The 23,208-nt window shown below is 39.8% G+C and overlaps 1 protein-coding gene and 1 long non-coding RNA gene across 2 annotated transcripts in view; one reads left to right on the top strand and one right to left on the bottom strand.

Moving 5' to 3' along the window:
• LOC145438227 (uncharacterized) overlaps positions 1–23,208 on the top strand; it is a 442,041-nt gene that overhangs the window by 291,821 nt on the left and 127,012 nt on the right. The gene's annotated exons all lie outside the window — the stretch shown is intronic.
• On the bottom strand, positions 18,169–20,485 carry LOC145438219 (uncharacterized). The gene is made up of 2 exons (XM_080315612.1): positions 20,321–20,485; positions 18,169–18,780 (listed from the first exon to the last, which is right to left on the bottom strand). The coding sequence occupies exons 1-2, from the start codon at positions 20,339–20,341 to the stop codon at positions 18,454–18,456; spliced, it is 348 nt and encodes a 115-aa protein (XP_080171738.1). The 5' UTR covers positions 20,342–20,485; the 3' UTR covers positions 18,169–18,453.

The following is a 23,208-nucleotide window of genomic DNA, read 5'->3' as shown; positions in this document are numbered from 1 at the left end:
CTAGAAAATGAAGGTAATGTTATTTTTCCTTGGGACCTAGATCTAGTGCCATATGAGTGAACCGAAGAAAATGTATGGAAATAGTTCTTGAAAAATGTCCTATAACAATAATATATTTTATGCATCATTTTGGCTAGCTCGTAGTGATGGAGGTCATTCAGTTTTAGAATATCAAGGTAATGTGTTAAGGGTTCCAACAATCCTTAATATTCTGTATGCCAGTTACAACAATAGGCCTATATATGATAGACTTTGCCCTTTCTTTGTTGGTGTTATGGGTCATGTAATGAAGCAATATTTGAATTGCATCAAACTCGTGATATATGCCTATCATACATACAGTTATTCATTATGACATACAAAAGGTTCAAAGGCCGCGAACTGCAGTTGTTGTTGTTGTTGCATTGTTAAACACGGCTATGCTTTCATGAATCTGTTATATCGATACCCGCGTTTATATGTTTCATATCTGAATATTTGCATTGCATTGCAAGCAGTGGCGTTTTCGTTATGTCTGCTATTGAAAGAAAGATTTCCACCTCTCTCTGTCTCGCATTTCATTCAAAACAGTGAGAAAATAAAATAGCCGTGCTAAAATCTAAATTGAGCGCGGGCAACAGACGGCCCGCGACGGGTTTTTCAGTGGCCCGCAAAAAGAGAGAGAGAGAGAGAGGGAGGGATATAGTATTCTTTTTCGCCCGCACCATCGAGATGCTTTGACGACTGAGACGCGATACGGCCTTTATAGTAAGGTCATCTAGTCTGCACCTGCACCCCCGTTTTTTTTATCTCCTCCATGCTATCCGTGATTGCTCAGCGCCTAGCAGGATAGCCGCAGACACCAGTTTTCGAGTCTTTGGTCTGACCCGGCCGGGGACCGAACCCACGATCTACCGATCGAGAAGCCGGACGCACAACCTTTACACTATCTCGCCCGGTACAGATTCTGTTCTTACATTATAATGTGCATCGCGGATCCTCATACATTTGCGACTCAACATTTTCGACCATCAACATTAACAAGACAAAGCTGGGTTCAAATCTAACCAAAGTTCAGACTAAGAGTTTCTACTTCCGTCATACAGCCAGAGTTTAAAACAACTTGTTGAAAATTTTGATGGATCACAGATGTCTCATTGACTCTAACAGCTATTAAAGTAGCCTAAAGAACACATTTCGTTGAAAAATTCATTGAATGCTGTTTTCGGTCTCGATGCTTTAACCTTAAAGTTTGCATTGAATACGATAAATTCCTTCTATAGGTGGGTAAATACGCGATTAATGTTTCGATTCAGGAATCAGGCCCGCCAAGTAGGCATACTTCATTTTCTCATTTCCAGCCCGCCGACTGAAGAAGTTGCCCGCCCCTGATCTAAATGATGGTTAGTAAGACACAAAATCAATGGTGTCAGAGCAATAGCTTCGTCATTCAGAGCGTCGTAGGACAAAAAGGAACATTCAATTAGACACATTTCACAATAAGCTAGGACGAAAGTCATAGGCAAGGGCAAGGGAGAACAAAGCTCAATGGTTTCACAATACCGACAAATAGAGCAAAGTGGAGATTTAGCCACAAGCAATCGAAACCAATGACCATTTAGGAGACAGTGACCGGACTGGTGACGAAAAATGCTACTTCTTTTTAGCCCAGGGTGAAATATTCAATTTGAGTCGCTGGCCGAACCTTTTGATGGGTTAGGGCCAGACTAGTACAGCCAGGCCGAAATATTACCCCAAATCGATCCTTTTGTTTTTCAGTGGAATGCTTCATTGTCAAACTTATTCATGATGTATATTGATATGGATCACATGGCAGGGGCTCTATTTTACATCTTTTGCAACTCATCGGCCATATCTTTATTAGTAAACAGTGGAAATGGGAGAATATACAATGATTAACCCATTGAATACAGTTGCAAACCATTAAAATAGTTGCCCTGACTGGTACATCACGATATGATATAAATTTGAGTATTTCTATATGTTCCCTTTGTTTAGGTCACAATGTGATGTCGGATTGCGTACATGCACATTGCACAGCTATATCCAGAACTAGATATGCGTGGTTAGGCATTGAAAGGAAGAGAGAATATGTGGTCTAATGAGAGAGTGGGGGAGGGCGGGCTCTTCGTCAGTTATATATGATATTCCAACAGCTAGACTTCATGCTTGCCGAGGCGGTAATCGGTCGAGCGCTATTAACTCTGACTTGCGCGTGTTACCGGCCTGCGAATTTAGGATGTCAATTAAATTTATGTCGATGTATAGTGTATACATTTCTGTTTGTAACCTTTAACTTGAGTAAGCTGGCAATCGTTTGTAATGTGAAGTATGAGGATTGTAATGACGACACACATACAATCCTCGATTCAAAATTTTGCATGGAGGAGGCAGCGATGATAAGCTATACCAGAGGTGTCGAACTCAATTTGGGGCGCGGGCCGGATTCCAACCATTAGATCGCTTGCTGGTTTGGACCAATCAAATGATGTCAAAATGTGACTTCCAAATCCATTCCTTTGTTTCTCACTGGAAAGCTTCATCATCAAGCGTATCTACTTGATGCATAATATTACGTTTAATAGTGGCTCTATTCTGGCAACATATTTATAGAAACTCGAAAACTGGTATCCGCGGTTATCCAGCTATCGCTCAGGATAATACAGTTATATTTTATTTACACAGCATTGTTTTACGGGTTGAATATAATCGTCCGATATGGACCGGACTCATCTCGCGGGCCTTATGTCTGTTCTGGAAGATTTCAACGCACAAGAAGCTCATAATAGACGGATTGAAATTTTTTTAAAGCTACCGTTCTCGAGCGTTCGACATTTTTGATCATTAATTCCAAGCAATGCTGTCATATAATAATCTCCCGGACGTCGTTCTTCATAAGCATTGGGAAATCATGGAATCTCTCCATGAAGAGACTAGGACTGTATTTTCTAGCATGTTCTCTCAGCTAATCCCAGCGCGCCTCGTAATTTACAAGTAGTCCACGCGATCACCGCTATGGTCGTAACATTGCCATTTATTTTGTAAACTCGCAACTGGTTATAGGCCTACTTATATGTATATAGTGTTTGAGTTCTGTTTACATGAAGGGTACTACACCAATACGGCGGAAAAGTGTCTTACGCGTATAGTATACGTTATGTAGCCTACACAGAGCTCCCATCTCAGCATGCATAGTTTCGCTTCTTATGCATCGATGTACAAATGTACCAATGTACAATGTACTGTACATGTATTTGACTGATTCGGACCATTAGTGGCATTAGTGAAAAAAACGAATCACCGCAAAGTTCCCTTGCATTGATTTGCACCCTACATCAATATGAAAATTGAATACAAAATGAAAAATTCACCTCGACTTATTTCATTTACATTGAGTTTTTCATCGTGAGGTAGGATTCAATAACACGCGAATGCATCCACGAATATACGCCAGCAAGTTCGATAAAATTGATATGAGGACTCAATAATGAGATGACAGATGCTCTAATTCCGATTGAGGTTAATGCAATTTGTTCGATCTGCCATTCTGGAATTTTACTTTCTACTCTCATGACGGATTTATTGACGAAACACTCTTCGCTATTTATGTTGGACACATGAACGACGTCCACGATGTGGCTCCAAAATATTTTCCGTCGTGTTACAATTTATTCGAAATAAATTAGCGTATATTCAATTTATTCTACGAATCCCAGCAAGTCTCTCTAACCTTCAGATTTGTTATTTCAAAATAATAAATTTGTAAAGGAATAGGAGAAAATGAGCTGATCAAGTGTTGCTTTCGCAATATTAACAGCCTTGAAGAATTTCTACCTGTATATGGAACTGGGAAAGTCCCGAGTGGCATTCGGCGGTAAATACGGCAACGTCGCCCACTCAGTGCTGCTGCCGAGAGATATATAAGTGATCTCGATGACAGGGACGCATCATTCTTTTCGTCGACCGACTTTTGTTAAGATAAGTTTAGGCAGTACATCCCAACTATTTATTTTATGACGATACCGACAATAATATTAGGATGAGATTTGTTAGTGAGTCTGTACATAGCGTAATTGGGACAACTATATAGGTGTCTTATAAGGTGAATTATACTTCCTAGCAAGACAATCTCACAATTTGTGTAATATAAGATATGTGCGTTGGTGAGAAACCTGTTGCTAGTACAGCTTGCAAGAAACCGCATACTGTTCCATACTGTTCTGACAAAGACTTCCTAATGTTTTGAATCAATGCAACGTGCACTTTAAAGGCCAGATGTAAAAAGATGTGAATATTTTGATGAATACATGGAGAACATTTGAATATCTAAATATTTATTTTACCTCTTCTTACCTCGGTCGCTGAGTTCATAATGTTGGATGTGGGGTTTGTTATCCGTAATTCAGATGGATATATTAAGAGGTCACATTTACGAACTAACATCCGATACTTCTTTATAAATTACGAAGTTTTACAGTAACAATATTAGCTTGTAACTAAATGATTTGCATCGCAAATTGTCATTGGGTGCGGTTGATCAAATAGAGAGCATGAAGGCATGTTTCCGCAAGCGCCAAATATCACCTCTATAGCCACCTTGCCCACTCATGCTGCAGTTGATCAACTTCAATAAACCTTGCCTGAGTGGTCGGTTTTATGGCTGATGGTTTTTTTTAACGCAGTGGTTGTTAACCATTTTACCTCCAGCGCCCCTTTTCGAAAATTGCCTAGGTCTGGCGTCCCCTATATTTTAAGGACGGTAGTAAAAACAAGAGGTTATAGTTCTAAGTCCGGTCGGTCATAATATATAATGTTCATCATCCTCTATGAAACGGTGAAGAAATATTCTGACTATTTAATTTTATAGCTCTTAAATACAAATTTATTTAAATAATCATTTAGACTAAAAGCTTCATGTATTTTATTTCAAGTTGTCGACATTTTCTCATGATCAAATAGGGTTATATGATATTAACTTTCAACTGCACGAATAGTTTTATCTCGATGGTAGTTTATTAAATATTCTCTATAGCAGCACTCGATAACTCAAAACGGCTCGCGGGCAACTTTTCTAATGTCGTATTGCAGTGGTTCTCAACCGGGGGTCTGCGGACCCCTGGGAGTCCGCGAAGCATTTTCAGGGGGTCCGCGAAGCCTCTAATATTTTAAAGATATTGAAAACCTAATTCTTTTTTAAAATTAGGACTCACATCATTAAAATGTTCGTCTGAGATCAAATATCCGACTGTCAAATTCCCAATAGCCTGCCGATGCAAAGATATTGCTGTTTGGGACGTTTGTTGGGGTTTGTGGAAAAAAATGTTGGAGATAGCATTTCGGATTTGGAGTTGTCAGTCTCAGCAAATTAGTAAACAGTCATTTGAAATAGAAATTCCTGAATTTTCTTCGTAATCTGTCCCAATGAAGGAATTGAAACCTCTCCACGAAATCCATTTTATCTCGTGATATACCGACTAAATATCTCCAAGAGGAGATGCTGGATATAGGACCAGGCTGGACGTGATATGTTCATTAAAAACTCACACCAAAAGCTGTCGTCGGAAGCGTTACGCGTTAGTATTCCATTCGCTACCAATATATATATTCGTGAAAATGGATTTTTGGCACTCGTTCATATCTAATCGACGACGCGGATTTTCAGGACAATAAATACAGCTGCAAAATTGGTTTCGAAATAATACAAGTCTACTCAATTTCTATAGGCTACATATCGTGATGTTATTTTTAGGAAGAGTTATTGTGTGGCTGTTTATCACTAGACACGAGAAAGTTGACGATTGCACGATAATTGAGCGAATTTTGAACGAAAACTTGTGGGAGTCCGCGGAGGCCCGTGGCGGCCCAAAAGGGGTCCGTGAAGACGAAAGGGTGGAGAACCACTGTCGTAGTGGTTGCTTGCCGCATGAATTCAATATCGCAATGAAATACGCCGCAGATTTTAAACACCATGTTCGTATAACTTCACGTAAGTACGACGCTGCTCGTACAAGTACAACGTAGGCCTACTCTCTAGCATATGGGTGACGAGCATATACTTACCACAAACTAAATGATATTTTATTAAAGAAATACAAGCAATTTCCAAAAACTGCCTATGCCATTGCACTAATTCATTACTTCCTTTGTAATTTCATTTGTGTCGTGGTTTGGATTTTGTAATTGGGTATATTCTTTAACCAATGCCCGTTCTAGGCATTGGTATAGAATTTCTTATACGGTGCATACCTTTCTGGCCGCAGGCTCGTCACATTTCCGTTTATCTCTTATTGAAGATTAGTCTTTTAGGCTCGTATCACGTGTTAGATGCTGGTGCAAAGTACAATGTCCATTGCACATGCATCGCCTCAACCTCCGGCTTCTCCAACGAGGCAGAGGAGTGAACACCCCACGCAGAGCGATCTACATCGTTCATGTACCTGCTCGCATCATTGCTTCTACTATTTGGTACAGCAAAGAGATGTTCTTCATATATTTCCGACGTGTAGCTACATCAAACCCACGTACTTCAGTAATTATGGTACATAGAGAGGAAGTGGTGCATGTCGATAATACTCTGATAAAAAAGCAGTTACGGCGGGATAGCGTAGTGGTATGCAATCATCCACTGCTGCAATACCAATGCGTTGCGGGTTCGCGTACAAGCGAGGTCGACATCATAATTACTGCCTAAGTGTTGTAGGTTTATCTAGGCTCCTACTCTCTATCTCATCCATATATAAGCGGTGTCTTATAAAAGCGTAAAAGTGGGTCTTGCTAAAAGTCGGCAGCTAGGGAATAAAAGTAGAGAAATTGACCTCGCGATAATCACTATCGCAGTCAACAAATTCCATGAATATCACAGACAACAACAACAACAACAACAAGAAGAACTAGAATGCAGTTGTGCGTTCACCTATAATATGGGGCATGAAACTTCTTTGGTCGGCGGGCCTAATATGGGAAAATGAAGTACTTGGCGGGCCGGATTACAGAATCGATACATTAATATTTTATCCACCTATACACGAATAAATCGTATTTAATGTAAACGATAAGTTTAAAGCATAGACAACAAAATCAGTATTTATCGAATGTATTTGGCTTATTTAATGTACTTTAATAGCTGTTGAAATCAATCAGACATCTGTGGTCGATCAAAGTTCCAAACAAGTTCTTTGAACTCTGGTTGTATGTCGGATGTAGAAAGCCTTATTGAGAACTGATTGTGAACATCAGTTATATTTGGAACGGACCCTTTTCTTGTTCATGGTGAAAAATGTATATAGACCCGAACAGCACAAAGTTTCATAACATCTTTCCCAGGCTTGTTATTACTTTCATATTAGAATTTCACTTTCTGTGTACAGTCTAGCGACAAAAGTGTGATTTTCACTTGTGTATACCTACTTCAGACTCAAACCGCGGTATAACTCAAGTACAACATTTCAATCCAAATTATGCATGCACGTCGGAACGTAGGAGGTATTACGTTGGAATGTAGGATTTATGACCGCGATACATTCCTGAGTCTTGTTCTATTTTCGTTTACCATCCTTTTCGACTCTTTGGGTGAGAATGCGCACTACTGTCGCTAAGAGTGTAAGAAATCTCTGTGGGCCACCGTCGCGGGCCTTATGTTGACCGCTCATGATCTATAGCAAGAATTTAGTGCATTGATTCGGTAATATCTCTATGGCGCTCCATTCCCTATTTCCAGCTGAAATGTTATCCTAACGACTATATGGATTGACTGACTTTATGGACACTTAATGCTCGTTTTGTACTCTTTTTGCTTGCTAACATAGAGATGATGGAGTTTTTATATGCAAAGGCATATTGAGTTCGCATATATAATTGAGATATATCTTCAAAATTTATTTGGTGTGTTGCAAAAAAAAACATCACTGCTTTTTCAGAGATAGTTCAGTTAACAGATCATTCAAAAGATTGACAACTTCAATGTAGTTCGGCTACCAGCAAGAAATAAACGATGGTGAGTAAATGTAGGTGAATTCCACAGTTCGCTACATTCCGTAATATTTGTGTTTTGTATGGGTTTGTCCTATGACGCAACGTGTATGTGTACAGTGTACACTGTACAATGTACATGTACAGGTAATGATTAATTAGCGCGACGCTGATCAGTTATTGCACATTCAATGTCGTCTCTAAGATATTATTTATCATACGCAAAAGACCATGTCGACGTACTTTAGACTACACATGCCACTATGTTCTATAATGAAGGTAATTTTATTTAGAGAACTGTACAATAAATGATATTCGACAGTCTCCTGTGATGGACACTGCTCACACAAGGAGAGCTGCAAGATCCGATGTTAGGTAGTCGGTATAGTTTAGTTACCAGTGGAACAATTGGCTAATATTCTTTGCTCTTTTCCCAGTCAGTGCTAGACTTCCGTACATACTGATCGGCATCTTCAATGCGTTGAATGACGCAGTGGGTTGGGATCCCAAGTATAGCGATATAATGAAGTTGTGTTGCTTGAATTCGTGTACACTTCAAATATTTTCGGTGATAAGGAAGGAGTCTGCGTAATTTAAACATAAAAACATTTCGGTGCCCACAAGTAATTGCTGAGCACGGCCCGAATCGGGCACTTCTTCGATATACCTCCGAGATCAAACATATCAAAATTTATAAACGGAAAAATATTTTTTTACGTTTTGGGTACGGAATATTAGTGTTGAAAGTGGGTTAGGGTTATGGTTGGGGTTATGGTATCCCAATATACGGGTTTTGGGTGAGAGATATTGGGGATAGGGATGCCAGGTATTAGGGTTAGGCGTGAGGTATATTAGGGTTAACGGTGATAAAAAAAAACCGAACTAACCGTCCTCAATCCCCCACTCTAATATATTTTATCCCCAACCCTAACATCAACATCCTCCAGCACTAATATCCCTCACCCACAATCCTAATATCTCCCACCCACAGCCCTAACTTATAGGGATACCCTAACCAATACCATAACCCTAACCCACTTCCAACCCTAATATCCAGCACATCCAACTCCAATCCCATCCCAATCCTATCACGAAAAACAGTTTCTTATTACGTTTATAAATTTATATGTTTGATGTCGGCGGTATATCGAAGAAGTGCCGCGAATCGTGCATGAATATTACCAAATCGCCAAGATAGGATATTCCAAATAGCCATTATTCCTACTAAAACACGGAGTAACGAGGGAGTTCTGAATTGGAAAAGGTAATTCGGAGATTGCGAATATGACACACGTCAGATATGTTCCAATACACTGGATTCCTGGACGGACTATATTGAGCGCAACAATATTGCGGATCGGATTTCAAAACGCTGGCAGTGGGAATTTGGTAGAAATGGATTTGTATTGAATAGGTAGCGCAAAGTCCTACCACTGCTCAGTGGCGGCTCGTGACAATATCGGGTGGTGGGGCAAGGGCTGCAAGCGACTTTTTATCAAGATCACGTCACAATGGCGTTTTCCAACGTAAACGAGTAACTTAATGATGGTACGGTAACATGAATTTCCCGGCAACAGTGATTTTAACGTATGTGCCACGAGATGTGCGCCGGTGAGCTGTGACTTGAAGTGTGGTAACTGCGTAAACGGCGTACGGAACAAAGATTCAACACGGTTCATGTTCGCACTAGACCTGACTAATTATCTGCAGAAATGGAAATGACTATAACTCGAGAGATTGCGTAAGCCTAATTGGAAAGGTCAACGAGTTCGGACAGATACGCAATTGTTATCTCATAGCTTGGGCCTGTCATGTTGAATCCAAAACATCATTCTGAAGAACTAAGAATGGCAGCCTCGGAAATTCGGTCTCGGTACAGCATAGGAGATTTTGGCCTTGAAACTGGAGACTGTATCACGACACATACGGCTTTATTACTGTCTATAGGTCTGCTGCAAAATCGTCATTGGAAAATATATTACCGAATAAATACGTGGATGAAAGCCGTAAACTTAGTACACTGTTCCATGACATCATCGAGAAGTGGCCTCATGGCTCTTTTCGGTATGGTACACTGTCAAAATTATTGCGAACAGACCAACACCGACTTTTGCGTAAAATTTACTGAGGAATAGGCTGATCAAGTGATCACCTGTTAGCCGCCATCGAAAACAAAATAGCTATCGCGCTTGACAGGGGGTTGTAAGCAAATGGCTTGAAGGCCACAATTTCACGGTGAAATTGACATTGGAGAATATAATATCAAAGTAAATATTTGAATGCAAACTGAGAATGATATCATCATCACAGTCAACGTTACCGCAGATACGCCGGCTTTTGCGTGAAATCCGCAATGCGTTGTAGGCTAAAGTGTCAGATCGGAGCACATCTCTACCATACTCGACCTTGATAAGGAAATTACTGCCCTAATCATTGAGTGTCAACCTTGAGACTTGGCACAGCGTTCGAAATCAAGACATACCGTGCAAAAGCTTAGACGGATCTAGGTAAGGAGCATCGTTAAAATCAATAGAGACCAATACCGGCTTTGCGAATAATCTGTTAGCGATAAATGACGAGTCAGCTCTCACTCGAATTAGGAAACGAAATTACCACTAACACAGTTCGGTGACAAACTTAAAACTTGGTACAGCGTTCGATACTAACATTAAGACTTACCGAGCCAAATGTCATACCCGATCTCAGTATTGAACATCGTCAAAATCAATGCATACCAATACTGGCTTTTGAGTAAAATCTGTTTGCGATACATGACGGATCAGCACACACTCAACTTCGGAAAGGGAATTACTACCCTATACTTTAAGTAGAAACCCTGAAACTTGGGGCAGTGTTAAATACCACCATCACGACATGACATACCAAGTTTCAAGAGTTTTCATGGTGTGAAACACCATCAAAATCAACCTATACCAGCAAAGGTCGACTAAACGCATATGACGGTAACCGAGTTCAGCTATAGATACGATTGTTACATCACACCTTAGGGGCACAGAGCTATTGTGCCCCGGTTGCTCGGTAATTTTATGAATAGGAGAGAGTAAATCACCGTTTCTTTATTGTGCGCAGCTTTGAGAGAATAGACAGTGAAAGCTTGTTATGAGCGCTACCGGGGCATGCCCCGGCTAGGCATTCGCAAAGCGAAAACACAGAAGAGAATTCGATTTTCGCAGAGACTTCGCTATATATGGGCAATGGGCATTTACAAGCGAAAGGACAAGAAGAATGTTTAGATTGGTGTACGTCTATAAATGGTAAAGAATTGTTATTGAACAGAATTTTTGGTGGGGCAATGCCCCAGTTGCCCTATAGGACGAGCCGCCACTGCCACTGCTCTTGTTGTAATGACACGGAAACTTGAACAATTATAATCGCACCATTTCACGATGAACTTCTAAGGGGCGAGATAGCATGGTGATATGATCCAAATCTGTAACACCAATGGATTGCGAGTTCGAAACCGGCCGAGGTTGACTCCAGAATTCATATCAAAGTGTTGGAGGTTTGAATAGGCTCCTCCTCGCCATCTGAACCGCGCAAGCTTTGTCTTAAAAAGTTGGCCGTGCTACAAGTATATGCAGATACGGAATCAAAATAAAGGCAATCGGCCTGATTCAAATGACCATTGTAGTTGGCAAACACCATGAATAACACAAAAATACACTGACAACCTATCTATACCGACTGATTGAAGTCTACGTCAGTCTACGGGAGATATCAATCAGTGTGTTTCCGGTATCAAAAACCCTCTAGGTGCGTGGCCAGGGAGTATCCGATTTCAAACTTGAAACTCTGCACTTTTGAGTAGTCAACTAGCGAGAATCGACTGTGCAGTTTGTATGTGTACCTTAGGGCTCTTCAAAAATGACTTTTGCCCTCAAATCGTACTGGCTACTTGATAAAATTGTTAGGTTACCTTATTTAAGCCTACTCACAAAATTTGGTTCAATTCCAGCCAGTAACCGCTTTGCTACAGGAGAAGTAAGTTTCTATTTGCTATATAAAAAGATATAATAAAAAATTTGAAAATTTTCTGCTCACCCCATGAAAGAGTTAGGCTGTCTATAGAAACGATGCTCCTCAGATTTGGTTCAATTCCAACCAGTGGAAGCGGAGTTAATGCCGTTGAAAATTTTGGATTTTAATAAAATAGTATTTACGGTGAGCACAATAATAATAAATAAACAAAGAATCGGTCACCGTAATTACTATTTTATTCAAATCCAAATTTCAAACTCCTTAACGAGTGGTCTTTTGGCGAGCAAAACTCGTTGTCTAAGCGTCTTGGTCGTGGCTTCTTCCTCCGTGGAATGATATTACCATCGCCGAACCGTATCAGCTAGTGAGGAATAGTGATATTGGGCACAGGAGAATGCCTTACTTTAAACAACAACGACAATGTGTTTAAATTGAAATCAATTTCAGCATTTCAAAATGCTTTATTAAGCATTGTTCCAAAATTTCAAATGAGGTCGCTGGCCGCAAAATTTGACCTCGCGGGCCGCATGTTTGAGACCGCTGCTTTAGGCTCTGATCCCGTCGTTTGCGGTCAATTTATTCGCGGAATAATAATGGGTGCTAAGTAATACGCACAATCATTGAAACAGCGATACCGATTACTTGATGACTTTAAATTTACTCATTTTGCTCTAAGTTACAAGTTAATCCTCACTTTTGCAATTATGCTTTACCGATGGTATGTGCTTGTCAATCACGTCACGCGTATTGGCGGAGTTATATGGCTATATATACGATGCATACTATTGTGTCACTCCAACACTAGATTGAATGTGTGTCATATATATTTCTATCATGTAGGTAAATTTATTTATACAATTTGCAGGACGATGTAGCACAAGAAATGAAATCAAAATGGGATGCAGGGGAGAAAAACGTATGTGGCTTGTGTGCTTGTGTGCTGTGAGCTTGGTGTGCTTGTCAACCACGTCAGGTCTATTGGCGAAGTTATGGGCACATATATACGATGCATACTATTGTGTATTTGAACAATACAATCAACGAGCCGGCTCCGGCTCACGATAAGAACGGCAAAGGGATGGCGGTGACGGTGAATAGTGCATAACAACTGGACATTGATGTTTTTAGTTACTCTGGTTCATCGGAATACGCATGCTCCACAAACAACTGCGGGAAGAAATAGAATTTGACAAAAATATCGATGAAGAGGGGAAAAAAAGCAGAATACACGAATTGGGAATTTGTCGTGACGATGCCAGACTGAGAAGTGGGAAGTACCTTGGGTAGTCGTAAAGTCGGTGTTTGGTGCGACCGTTGAAAAAGTCATTACTAACCCGACATGCATTACTGTAGGAGCACTCGGTGTCCAGGTTGTCACTGGAGTCATCATATTTGCTATTTTGAAAAGACATCATTTGAAGTGGTATCTAGTTATGGACAAAAACACAAAGAGCAAATAGCATTCATATATACATATGACTGTTATAGTATGATTATTCTCGCAACCCTGCATTTCCACTTGTAACTAATACATAGGATGTTATACGCAGTGACAAGTCTTCTTGAGTAATGATTGTGGTTCATCGTAAGTCTATGATTTGAATAATTGAATATTCAATTTTCGCTTAGAACCGCCTGAAAGAACTCCTAGTATATCATAAAATTTGCACACCAATCAGTTTTTTACACCTAGCATATATAACATTACTAAGACAGGAGAGTGAATTGCTAAGGTCGGGTAAGGATGGAGAGATATAAAATATACAGATATAAATGTCGAGACATCGTTACACTGTCGTATGTATTGTATATATTGTACAAATTGTGTGGTTTCTGTTTACTGTACGTCTATTGGTGTTTGAGATGTATGAGTACATGAGTGAGGAGGACCTATTTTTAAGTGGTTTCTCGGGTACGTTCCAGTGTTATGATACTCGGGTATCATTGGTTTTGATCATACTTATCTCGTGATAGTACGATACGTCGCTCGCTGTATAAGCAAATCTGCTGAAATATACTTTGTTATGTGTGTCAATTTATCTGATATTAACAAGTATATAAGAAAGGATCTCAAGCCGCAGGTAGAACGATACAGATTAAGAATTTCATCAATATTGCAGTGATAATCAAACTTTAAAACTAAATTTGGATGGTGTTCTGTTACGGCGAATGAGGGTCGACAGTAAATTCAAGATACGAGGTAAAGATTAAATAGAGCAGTGCTTTTCAACCTGTGGGATGGCACTCACTGGACGAATAGCATTGCGGATAACAAGCGTGCGGATGAGTGACGATGAAAATTCGGATTAGTTTGTAAGTAGAAAATCCTAAAAATTTTTGACCCTTCCTGACATGGAATAATTCGAATAATCCAAATATGAAATTCAAGTGCAGTGTCCCCCTAACCTTTGTCGTTGCGACTCAGTTGTAAAAACTTGTTTGACGCACCACTAATCGCAGCTTTATAGGGAGTTTGTCTCGCACCAGCCGAAGTGAATTAATATTTGCGCGCTATAATCATTACTAGGGCAAGTTTAGGGCAAGTATCCAAGGCACTGTAGCCAGACATGGGGAAATCGCGATTAGTAATCGTAATCGATTACGACGATTACAGCATTTTCAAGTAATCGTAATCGCAATCGATTACATTCGAAATTCTAAGTAATCGTAATCGTAATCGACTACTTCACATATCTAATCGATTTCTTTGTGAAAGAACGATTACTTTTCATTTGTACAATGAATTTGACATAACCGAACATTCGTGAACAAGGAAGAGATATTCTACCAGGTTATTGATAGCGCAAACGGTTGATTTTTAAACGCCACTGCTCATTATTACGTCAGAAGTATTAGCTTTGCTCGTCCTTGCGATAGAAGTATATACACGTAGTAAATATATATTCGATGTACATTGTTGTGTGATTGTTATAACAGTATAAGCCATGACGTATATCAGGTTATCAATACGCTTTAGACGCCATTACCTCACAGCAAGAAAATAATCAACACTCTGCCTAGTTTCTAATAGTAACTTATGTATTGATGATTGGTTACGCAGTTTGACTGCTCGGCGAACAGTAGGCCTATCTATGTAGTATACGTATGTGTTGTACGTACACCGGACAAATATTTGAAATTTTGTACTCATCAAATAAAACATTGCGATGCTTAAAATCAACAGCTGCTGAAATATATTATAACCGAGCCGTTCTTTGCCGTTTCTCGTAACTGCAGTTTTCTGTAGGCTATCTGTATTAAGTGGAAGGTAGAATTTTAAGTTCACTTTATTATCTTATTCTCATATGACTCTACTTGAAACGGGCGCCAATCGTTATTTCACAATTCTTCACTCGACATTTATACCTGTCGCCATAGCCATCCGGTTATACACCATGTTAGCGTATAGGTTGTAGGTACAACCAGCACCAAAACAGCAATTCGTCCCCCACTCCAAACGTTGGTATTGGTAGGGTTGTAACCAAGTCACAATGTTCCGAGTCACAAGTCAATATCACTTTTATAGTTTTGACTCGAGTCAGGTCGAGTCATTTTCAATTCACCACCGAGTCAAGTCCGGGTCCAAGTCAGCTAGTAGAGGGTCGAGTCCGAGTCATAGTGTTTGACTCGAGTACGAGTCCAAGTCGTTATGTTCACAGATCAGTTTTCAGGTCAATCCGGTTCAACCACTTTTTTCAACTCTGCTCGAGCGATATAGAATGGCTCGTATTCATAATATAGTAATTTTCATCAGTTTTCACAGTTTACGGCCCTACTTCCATGTACCCGACTGATAGACGAAATACAAATAATGTGATAACTTTACTATTCTTCGAAGTTACATGGAATGTCTGTCTTGGCTGTTCTAGTCTCGAGTCATATGATTCGGTCCGGGTCATGCAAAATGACTCGAGTACAAGTCGAGTCAATACAAAAATTGACTCAAGTCGAGTCAATTTACGCATTTAAAAAAATGACTCGAGTCAAGTCTAGTCACCAAATAATCGTGACTCGAGTCATTACAACCCTGGGTATTGGGGCCCATGGTGGTCAGTTTTCAAGTTGATGACTGAATTTCGTCATAATATTGGCAATTGCATTATATTGCTATTCATTCAGATTTACCGGTAGAGCTGGGGGGCACGTAATTCATAATTATAGCATCTGGTATGTTGTTATAATTACTTTATTGTATGCTGTTAATTCGTAACCTCCCGCCTTTCATAAAATCAAATGATACTGTAGTCGCCAAAACGCAGTAGACTAAACGAAAAACTTTCGTGAGACGCACACACAAATTGTCATGTCTTCAGCGTACGGTATCACTAGTGTCATTTTGTGAAACACAAAGTGATCAATATTTTTCGAACCACTCTAATGACCATCAGTGTTGTGCTGATGACGAAATTGCAGGTATGACGAATCACCACGTCACAGAATATAGTATTGCACGGCATATCTCGCATACCCAGGTTTAGCACGGTGTATATGAATAATTTCAACATGCTTAGTTGAAAACCGGTGTCGCAAACGAGGCAACAATTCTTATTTTTTAACGATTGATTACAAAATTTTGTGAATTCAGTTAAAAGTATTAGCATAGCATCTTATAAAATACATCGGAGCCGGAGTTACTTTTCAAACAACCCGCCCCAGCTCCGCCTCCATCATAATTTTATTTAGAACTCCGGCTCCGTTGAAAATACACGGCTATACGGCTCCAAAGCCCCAACTTTTTACAAATATTTATGAATGTGCTCGGAGTGGAACGCTACAATAGTAAATCACCCTCTCACGATGTGTGTGGAGTGTGGTATATCAGTATGTAAGGTCGGTTCACTATCAATCGGACAATTTCCTCCCGTAAAATAATGCCTACTTAGAAATACATGGAACATTGATGCTTCGGCCCACAGCGTCACTTAAAGCTGAGAAATCGACCCGGTAGCACATTTGAGGTAAACCCAACTCTGACATTGCGCGGAAATATGGGTTCATTATCGTGCTCCAGCAATAGTTTCCTTGCGTAGTACGCAGTGCTGACCGAAACGAGTCATTTTATTTATTAGACTACAAACAGATCACAGTGGTATGTCAAGAAAATATATCGAAAATTAATATAATTTTGGACGACGCAAGGTCCACCTCAGCGAAATTGGGATCAGAGTTATTGAGATTACCGAAACTTCCTCTCATTCACTTAAAGGTTCAAGTGGTATAAATTATACCAAGGTTCGTTTCCGACCGCGAACTCACTAATTATCGAGGTTCACATGTGAACGTGAACCGCACGTTCCAACCACCCCCGACTGTTTCTTACAATGGAGAATACAGGTAACAGGTATAGGGCTGTGAAAAATCGAGTACCTGCGTGACTCAATTCTGAATCACCTAATATGCTTTGAGTCGAGTAATCGAGTATCACTCATTACGACGTCATAACATAATGTACTGCGTCAAAGTTCAAATTTGTACCGTTTATGGCACCTCCAAGAATATAAAGCCAGTTATCCATCTCATAAAAGATAGCACTTGGGTATTTTTTCGACCATACCGATTTCATTCTACTTGGTGACAATGCTGTGGGATAATCATGACTTCGGAAATGTGCTACGTCCAGTAACCTTCGTATCTTTGTAATATATATGTCGTATGTTACGATACCGCCAATCAAGGTTTAAAGGCTTCAACAGTGAAAAATAGTATCGAAACTATAATTCTCGTTGATAAATTACCTTACAGCGGTGAGAAGCGTATAATTTCAGTACTCGAAAAAATCGTCTTTCACTACTCGACTCGAATCATTAAAATTAATACTCGATTCAGATTCGAGTACTCGAATCATTGTGCCCAGCTCTAGCAACAGGTAGACCCAATTATGTGAATTATGTATTTTTCATTTTATTTCGGGGAGGGGGTATCCACTAGTAGCTTTTTAGTTGATATGCCTAAAATATTATCCTGCTTGTTAATTTACGAAAATTTATACGAACGAGTTGACCATGAAAAATGTCATTTCGAAAATTACAGCGCACGACACACACTATCTCGCGGGTCACACACGGCCCACAGGAAACATATTGGCCACCCATGACTTATATCTATATATTTCCTATGTTATAACGATTCGATCCATATTCGCTAAACTAAATCCTTATCCCTTTCGAATGACACCCAACAGTGATAGCTTCGAATCCGATATTCTCACAAATCCGTCGCCTCGTTATTGATTTTATATATTTCGGATATGAGAAACCTGATTAGTAAACATATTTAGTGATAAAATAAAACTTTTACCAGACGTTTCTAAGCGGTATTGATTGCTAATATCTGACGTGAGTCAAATCATATACTTACAAGCATTACTAAAAACAAAAGAGCTGGTTCAAACCCGTCATTTTGGAAAACTTCCTATTGGTGTGTCTATTGCATGCGGGAATGCAGAGTTCCGATAGTTGTCATCCAATAATAGTCTCATAAATATTTTTAGACGCTCGTTCCGTTTTCGTCCATTTCTAGCAGGTTCTTCAAATCATGTCGCTTCAAAATAGCATATGTGATGGCCCCAGTGACGACAACAACACTAATCCATGGCGAGAGACCAGCCCATACTAAAACGGCGACCCCAAAAGCTTTGGTTATAGCGAACTTTACTGCGAAGTTGATTGTATCAGCTATGATATTATCAATTTTCGCGTCTCGTCTTTTTCGAGCATCATTGATTCTTCTTGCTTTCTCATCTTGGTCGGTACTTCTGTCATTTTCTATTTGTGCGCGTAGTTTGAGCTCGTCGATTCCGAGGGAAAAGAATGACTAAAAAACATCGGTTTATAATTGTTACATGTAGCATGTAAAGTGCATTCATTGCCAGCAAACAGTTGCCTGTCATGAAATGAGCCTGAGTGCAAATTGGAAAATAACTGTAAATGAGCATGAACACAATATTATGTATTATACACCTCTTGCTTCGCCAATCGACAAGGCCACACCGATGTTTAACTAAAATTGCCACATGTCTCTAACTAAATAATATTGCACTGTACTTTTCCGCCTCTTTATCCCATTTTAATGTAATTTCATGCGATTCTCGATCCCGTAATTTGTGTAAGCCTTTACATACATTTACGTATACACATGCACAGATCGTGAATATGTATATCATGAGTCGGTGTATGCCTCAAAAACATCAAGGACAAAAATATACTACGTCCTTTCCTTTCCTTATTCATCAAATGCAGACTGTATGACACGCATACTATTCAAACACGTAATACGCATACATGTTTTAAAGGCCTGGTGGATGGGTAGGCCTATTCGGTTTGCTGATGCTAGTCAATCGTCGAAATAGAAGTGAATGGTATATCAAAATTGAAATAAACCGAAGTATTTCCGGCTGACACTCCTCAGTGGTAATCATGAGCATCTAGTAGAGAATTGAACAATTATTTTATATCAGTTATCGCATCACTAAATATGACGTCAATCGCATGGAAATTCGAATATTTCAGGCGACGATTACAGGTTCCAAATTAAGCGTCCGGCCTTAAACCGCAGTTTTTACGCAATGGGACCGGAGATAGAGCTGAAATAATTAATGGTATCACTGACCTCACAAGCTGGATCTGGGGAAAATTCATGATAAAAGAGAGCTCCTGAGCAGGGGCTGGAGAGATTTAACAATTACGCCCACTCGAAAGCGCTGGTCAGTGCAGAAACGAATGAAATTAGTTTTAGTTTAGTTTTTTTTTTAAGTTTTGGAAACACTGATATATAATATGACATGTAAATATACACATTGCCCTCTAAGCACATTTAACGCAAATTATATGCTACTATGCATTCTCTAAAGATCTGCACTCGAGCAGTGAGAAATAAGGTGAAATGACGGAGGCCGATTTAGCATTTAGAAACGAAACTGGGCAAAGTCACTCTGTATGATATTGAAAGCTTACACGCGTCCAGGGTAATCGTCAACCACTCTCTATTAGAGAACTGAAAAGAAATCGGTATATCAACAATCCTAACACCAAATATGACGTCACCCGTCACTCATCGCCTTGGTAATTCAACAATGGATAATCCTATTTCTGCGGAAAGTTATCAGGACGACAGATTTCGAGTCTTCGGGAGACCGTTCATTCTTCCTTACATGTACAATGGAGTTGAACCCTGACGACGAAAAATATCTTGTCTCGGTAATTTCCGCACAAATAAGGATTATGAATTGTGCGGAAAATTACTGAAACGAAGGTGTACGACGTGTACGTGTCGTCGGAGAGGCGGTTCATTCTTCCATTTACGTATCTTGGAGTCGACTTGTGCCAATCCATATAATAGTATTCCTAGTACTTACTTTAATTTGCTGATTTCCCATGGCGAAAGCCCTAAAACTACTATGTACTGTATCTTCGTAATTCGTATACAATTCGCAGTGTGAAATCTGTAATGTATTGATTATTATAATACAATACCAGTCTCTTTATTCTATGAGTTGTAATGAGGAGTATAACATGGAACGCTGCATCCAAAACAATCATCAATTTAAAGCAGACAGGCTTAAACACAGACTCCTGTTTTAAACATGTTTTTAGCCTTGATTTCCTGCGGACGAAAAATAACATCTGAAATAAAGTCCAGTGATTTGCGCGAGTGCACTGGATGGAATGTTAAAGGCGGCTCTTGTATTCAAGGAACATTTTCTCGCGAAAAAATCAAGGAGAGGAGTCGACGGCAGACTATGCTTGATAGAACAACAATTGCATGCTTCACCTTTCCCACACCCTCGTCAATGCTATCCACTAATATGTCATCCTGCACCATGGAGGGGATTAGAAAAATCGCCCCTATTGGGGTCATTAAATACACTATGAACAAAACTCAAAAAGTGGTAGCGTATTCATCATCTTTTGTACACCTACATCTTTTGTTTCTCAGATTTCATCAATAATTTTACCAGATTCTTCCTCCTTAGCAATAATTGGAATCCATTGTATTAGTAAATGTTGCGGTTGCTCAGTGCTAGTCTTTCCACCATTGTCAAGAGTCAACCAACAAATACACAAAACGAATCAAATATAGTGAACTATGATTTTGTGCCACCACGAGCAACGACCACCAGATTGGAGTATTTACTTGGCTGTATTAAGAAATATTGAGTACCGGTAGTGTATATCACGCTATTTTGATACAGCTGAATAACTGCATTGTGATGAAACGCATGTCTCATCAATTATCTTATTGCTGACCGGCTAAAGACAATGCTGCTCATCACTAGATTGACTATAAAATAAATGGGCGTACTAGTTGGTAACTTCAAAACGCAATAAGGCATCACAACAGCCCTGAAGAATAGACGAAAGGGTCTGAAAATCTAGAAAACCCAAATCTAGCTAAGTGGGCTTCAACAGTATATTTTGACCAAATACTGCGCGGGATGGGATGCCGTGATTCAGCACCATCCACAAATGTTTGCATCGAAAATCCACCAGAGACCAAGGAAAAAGATACTGTAAATTTGGAGCTATTAGCATTATCCATGCAAATGTCCACGGAGAACATAACCGCGAAATAAATAAAAATGATAAATTTGGAAACCTATGGGAAAGCAATCAATTACTGAACGATTTGCCATAGAAACTGAAAGAAACAGCCCTGACTCTCAAAGTGTCGGCGCTTCTTCGATATACGTGTCGTAGCCCGCCTCAGAGAGAATGTTATATAAACGGAAACTTTTTCATGAATAGGCACTGGGAAATAGAACAGAGAAAATGCATCTAAATGCGATAAACTATAGATTAATAACCTACTGATAGATGCGCAACTCAGTCGCCGTCGTGCACGCTTAAATACGAAGAGAGCTCTACTGCCGAGACTGCTAGAAGCAGCATACTCGGTTGGTCCTATAGATGGTTACCCGAGCGCTCAATTTTAATACCAATGGTCTCGATCAAAAGCCAGTGTCGCACTGATTCCGAATGTACAAATCAAAATCTGGTCAGGGAAATGGACCGCAGCGAAAAAGTCGTCGAAGTCTGAACATCGGTGTTGTTCCGGACTATCTCTCGTCGCAATTGGCCATTGTCAATGCCATAGTGATGCGGCGCTCCGATTGCTCCTAACAATCGACTTTCACGTCTATGCATGGTTTGTCTTGGACCCCTAGTTTCACACCAAAATAGCCAGAATAAACATGCCACCTCATTCATTCTCATTCACCCCATATTCCCAGCTTTACTTTTCATTCAATGTGCGTGCACTGTGTAAAGTGTTCAGTGCATGCCTCTTCTCTACTTCGCCTAGGCCAGTGGCTCTTAACTTTGTCTCCAGCGCCCCCCCCCCCCTCAGGGGGCGATTTGCATTTTGCAGGGGGCGAAAACGGTCAGGGGGCGATATGGGGGGCGGTAAAGAAAAATGACTTCACGGTTGATGGTGTAGTATAAGGACATATGATTATACAGTAGAACAATATAGTTCTATATATCCCTGAACTGAACAGTCAATGCAAACTAACATTCGACAAAATCTGCCAAATCACGACGTATTTCGCCGTGCGCTGAGCGCAATATACACCGACGAGGTTTCCATGAATGCAGCGGCTCATTCCAATTCATGTAAAATGAATTGTTGCGTACTTTTGGATGGCCAATTCTCCGTTACATGACTCTCGTCAAACTAGCTCAGGGTATTTTCGACAAAATGTTTCGAATTAAAATTGTATCATGCAGCGCACAGAGTGTCGAAATCGAAATGCACTGTACTACATTTGAGAGTGATGCCCTTTTTACATTCGGGTGTGTTCAAATCGAACTTTTTTCCGGATTCCGGGGATTCACTGATTAATTTGTTTGGTTGCCTAAATAACGCTGCACAACAGATTTGGCTCAATTCAACCAGTAGAAGCGGTCGCAGATCAAATTGAAATATTTGATTTTTTTTTCAAATTTTACTGTCAACCCCATGAAATTGCTGAGTTATCGACAAAAACGATACAAAACAAATGACGCAATTTCGACCGGTACAAGCGAGGTTATTTGAGTTTTCCATCATCAGTAATTCTGGGATTATACCCACCGTCGAGGACATTTTTACATATACTCAAGTTTTAACTGCAATAATTTCGCTTCTACTGGATGAAAGCTAACAGAAATTGTTATGCATCGTTCTTTTAGGCAACTTAACAATTTCATGCGGTTGACAATAAAATGTGAATTTTTTTTGTTCATTTCTTTTAATAAATTCAAA

This window comes from Botryllus schlosseri, chromosome 4 (assembly GCF_051294905.1).
Source record: "Botryllus schlosseri isolate E-star chromosome 4, Bs_hap1, whole genome shotgun sequence".
Taxonomy (NCBI): Eukaryota; Metazoa; Chordata; class Ascidiacea; order Stolidobranchia; family Styelidae; genus Botryllus; species Botryllus schlosseri.
This window is presented reverse-complemented; position numbering and strand designations above follow the sequence as displayed.

Coding starts and splice junctions, on each gene's coding strand:
- LOC145438219 (XM_080315612.1), bottom strand. CDS start 20,341: ATGGGAAATCAGCAAATTAAA. Junction 18,781..20,320: donor TGGGAAATCAGCAAATTAAA/GTAAGTACTAGG, acceptor GATGTTTTTTAG/TCATTCTTTTCCCTCGGAAT.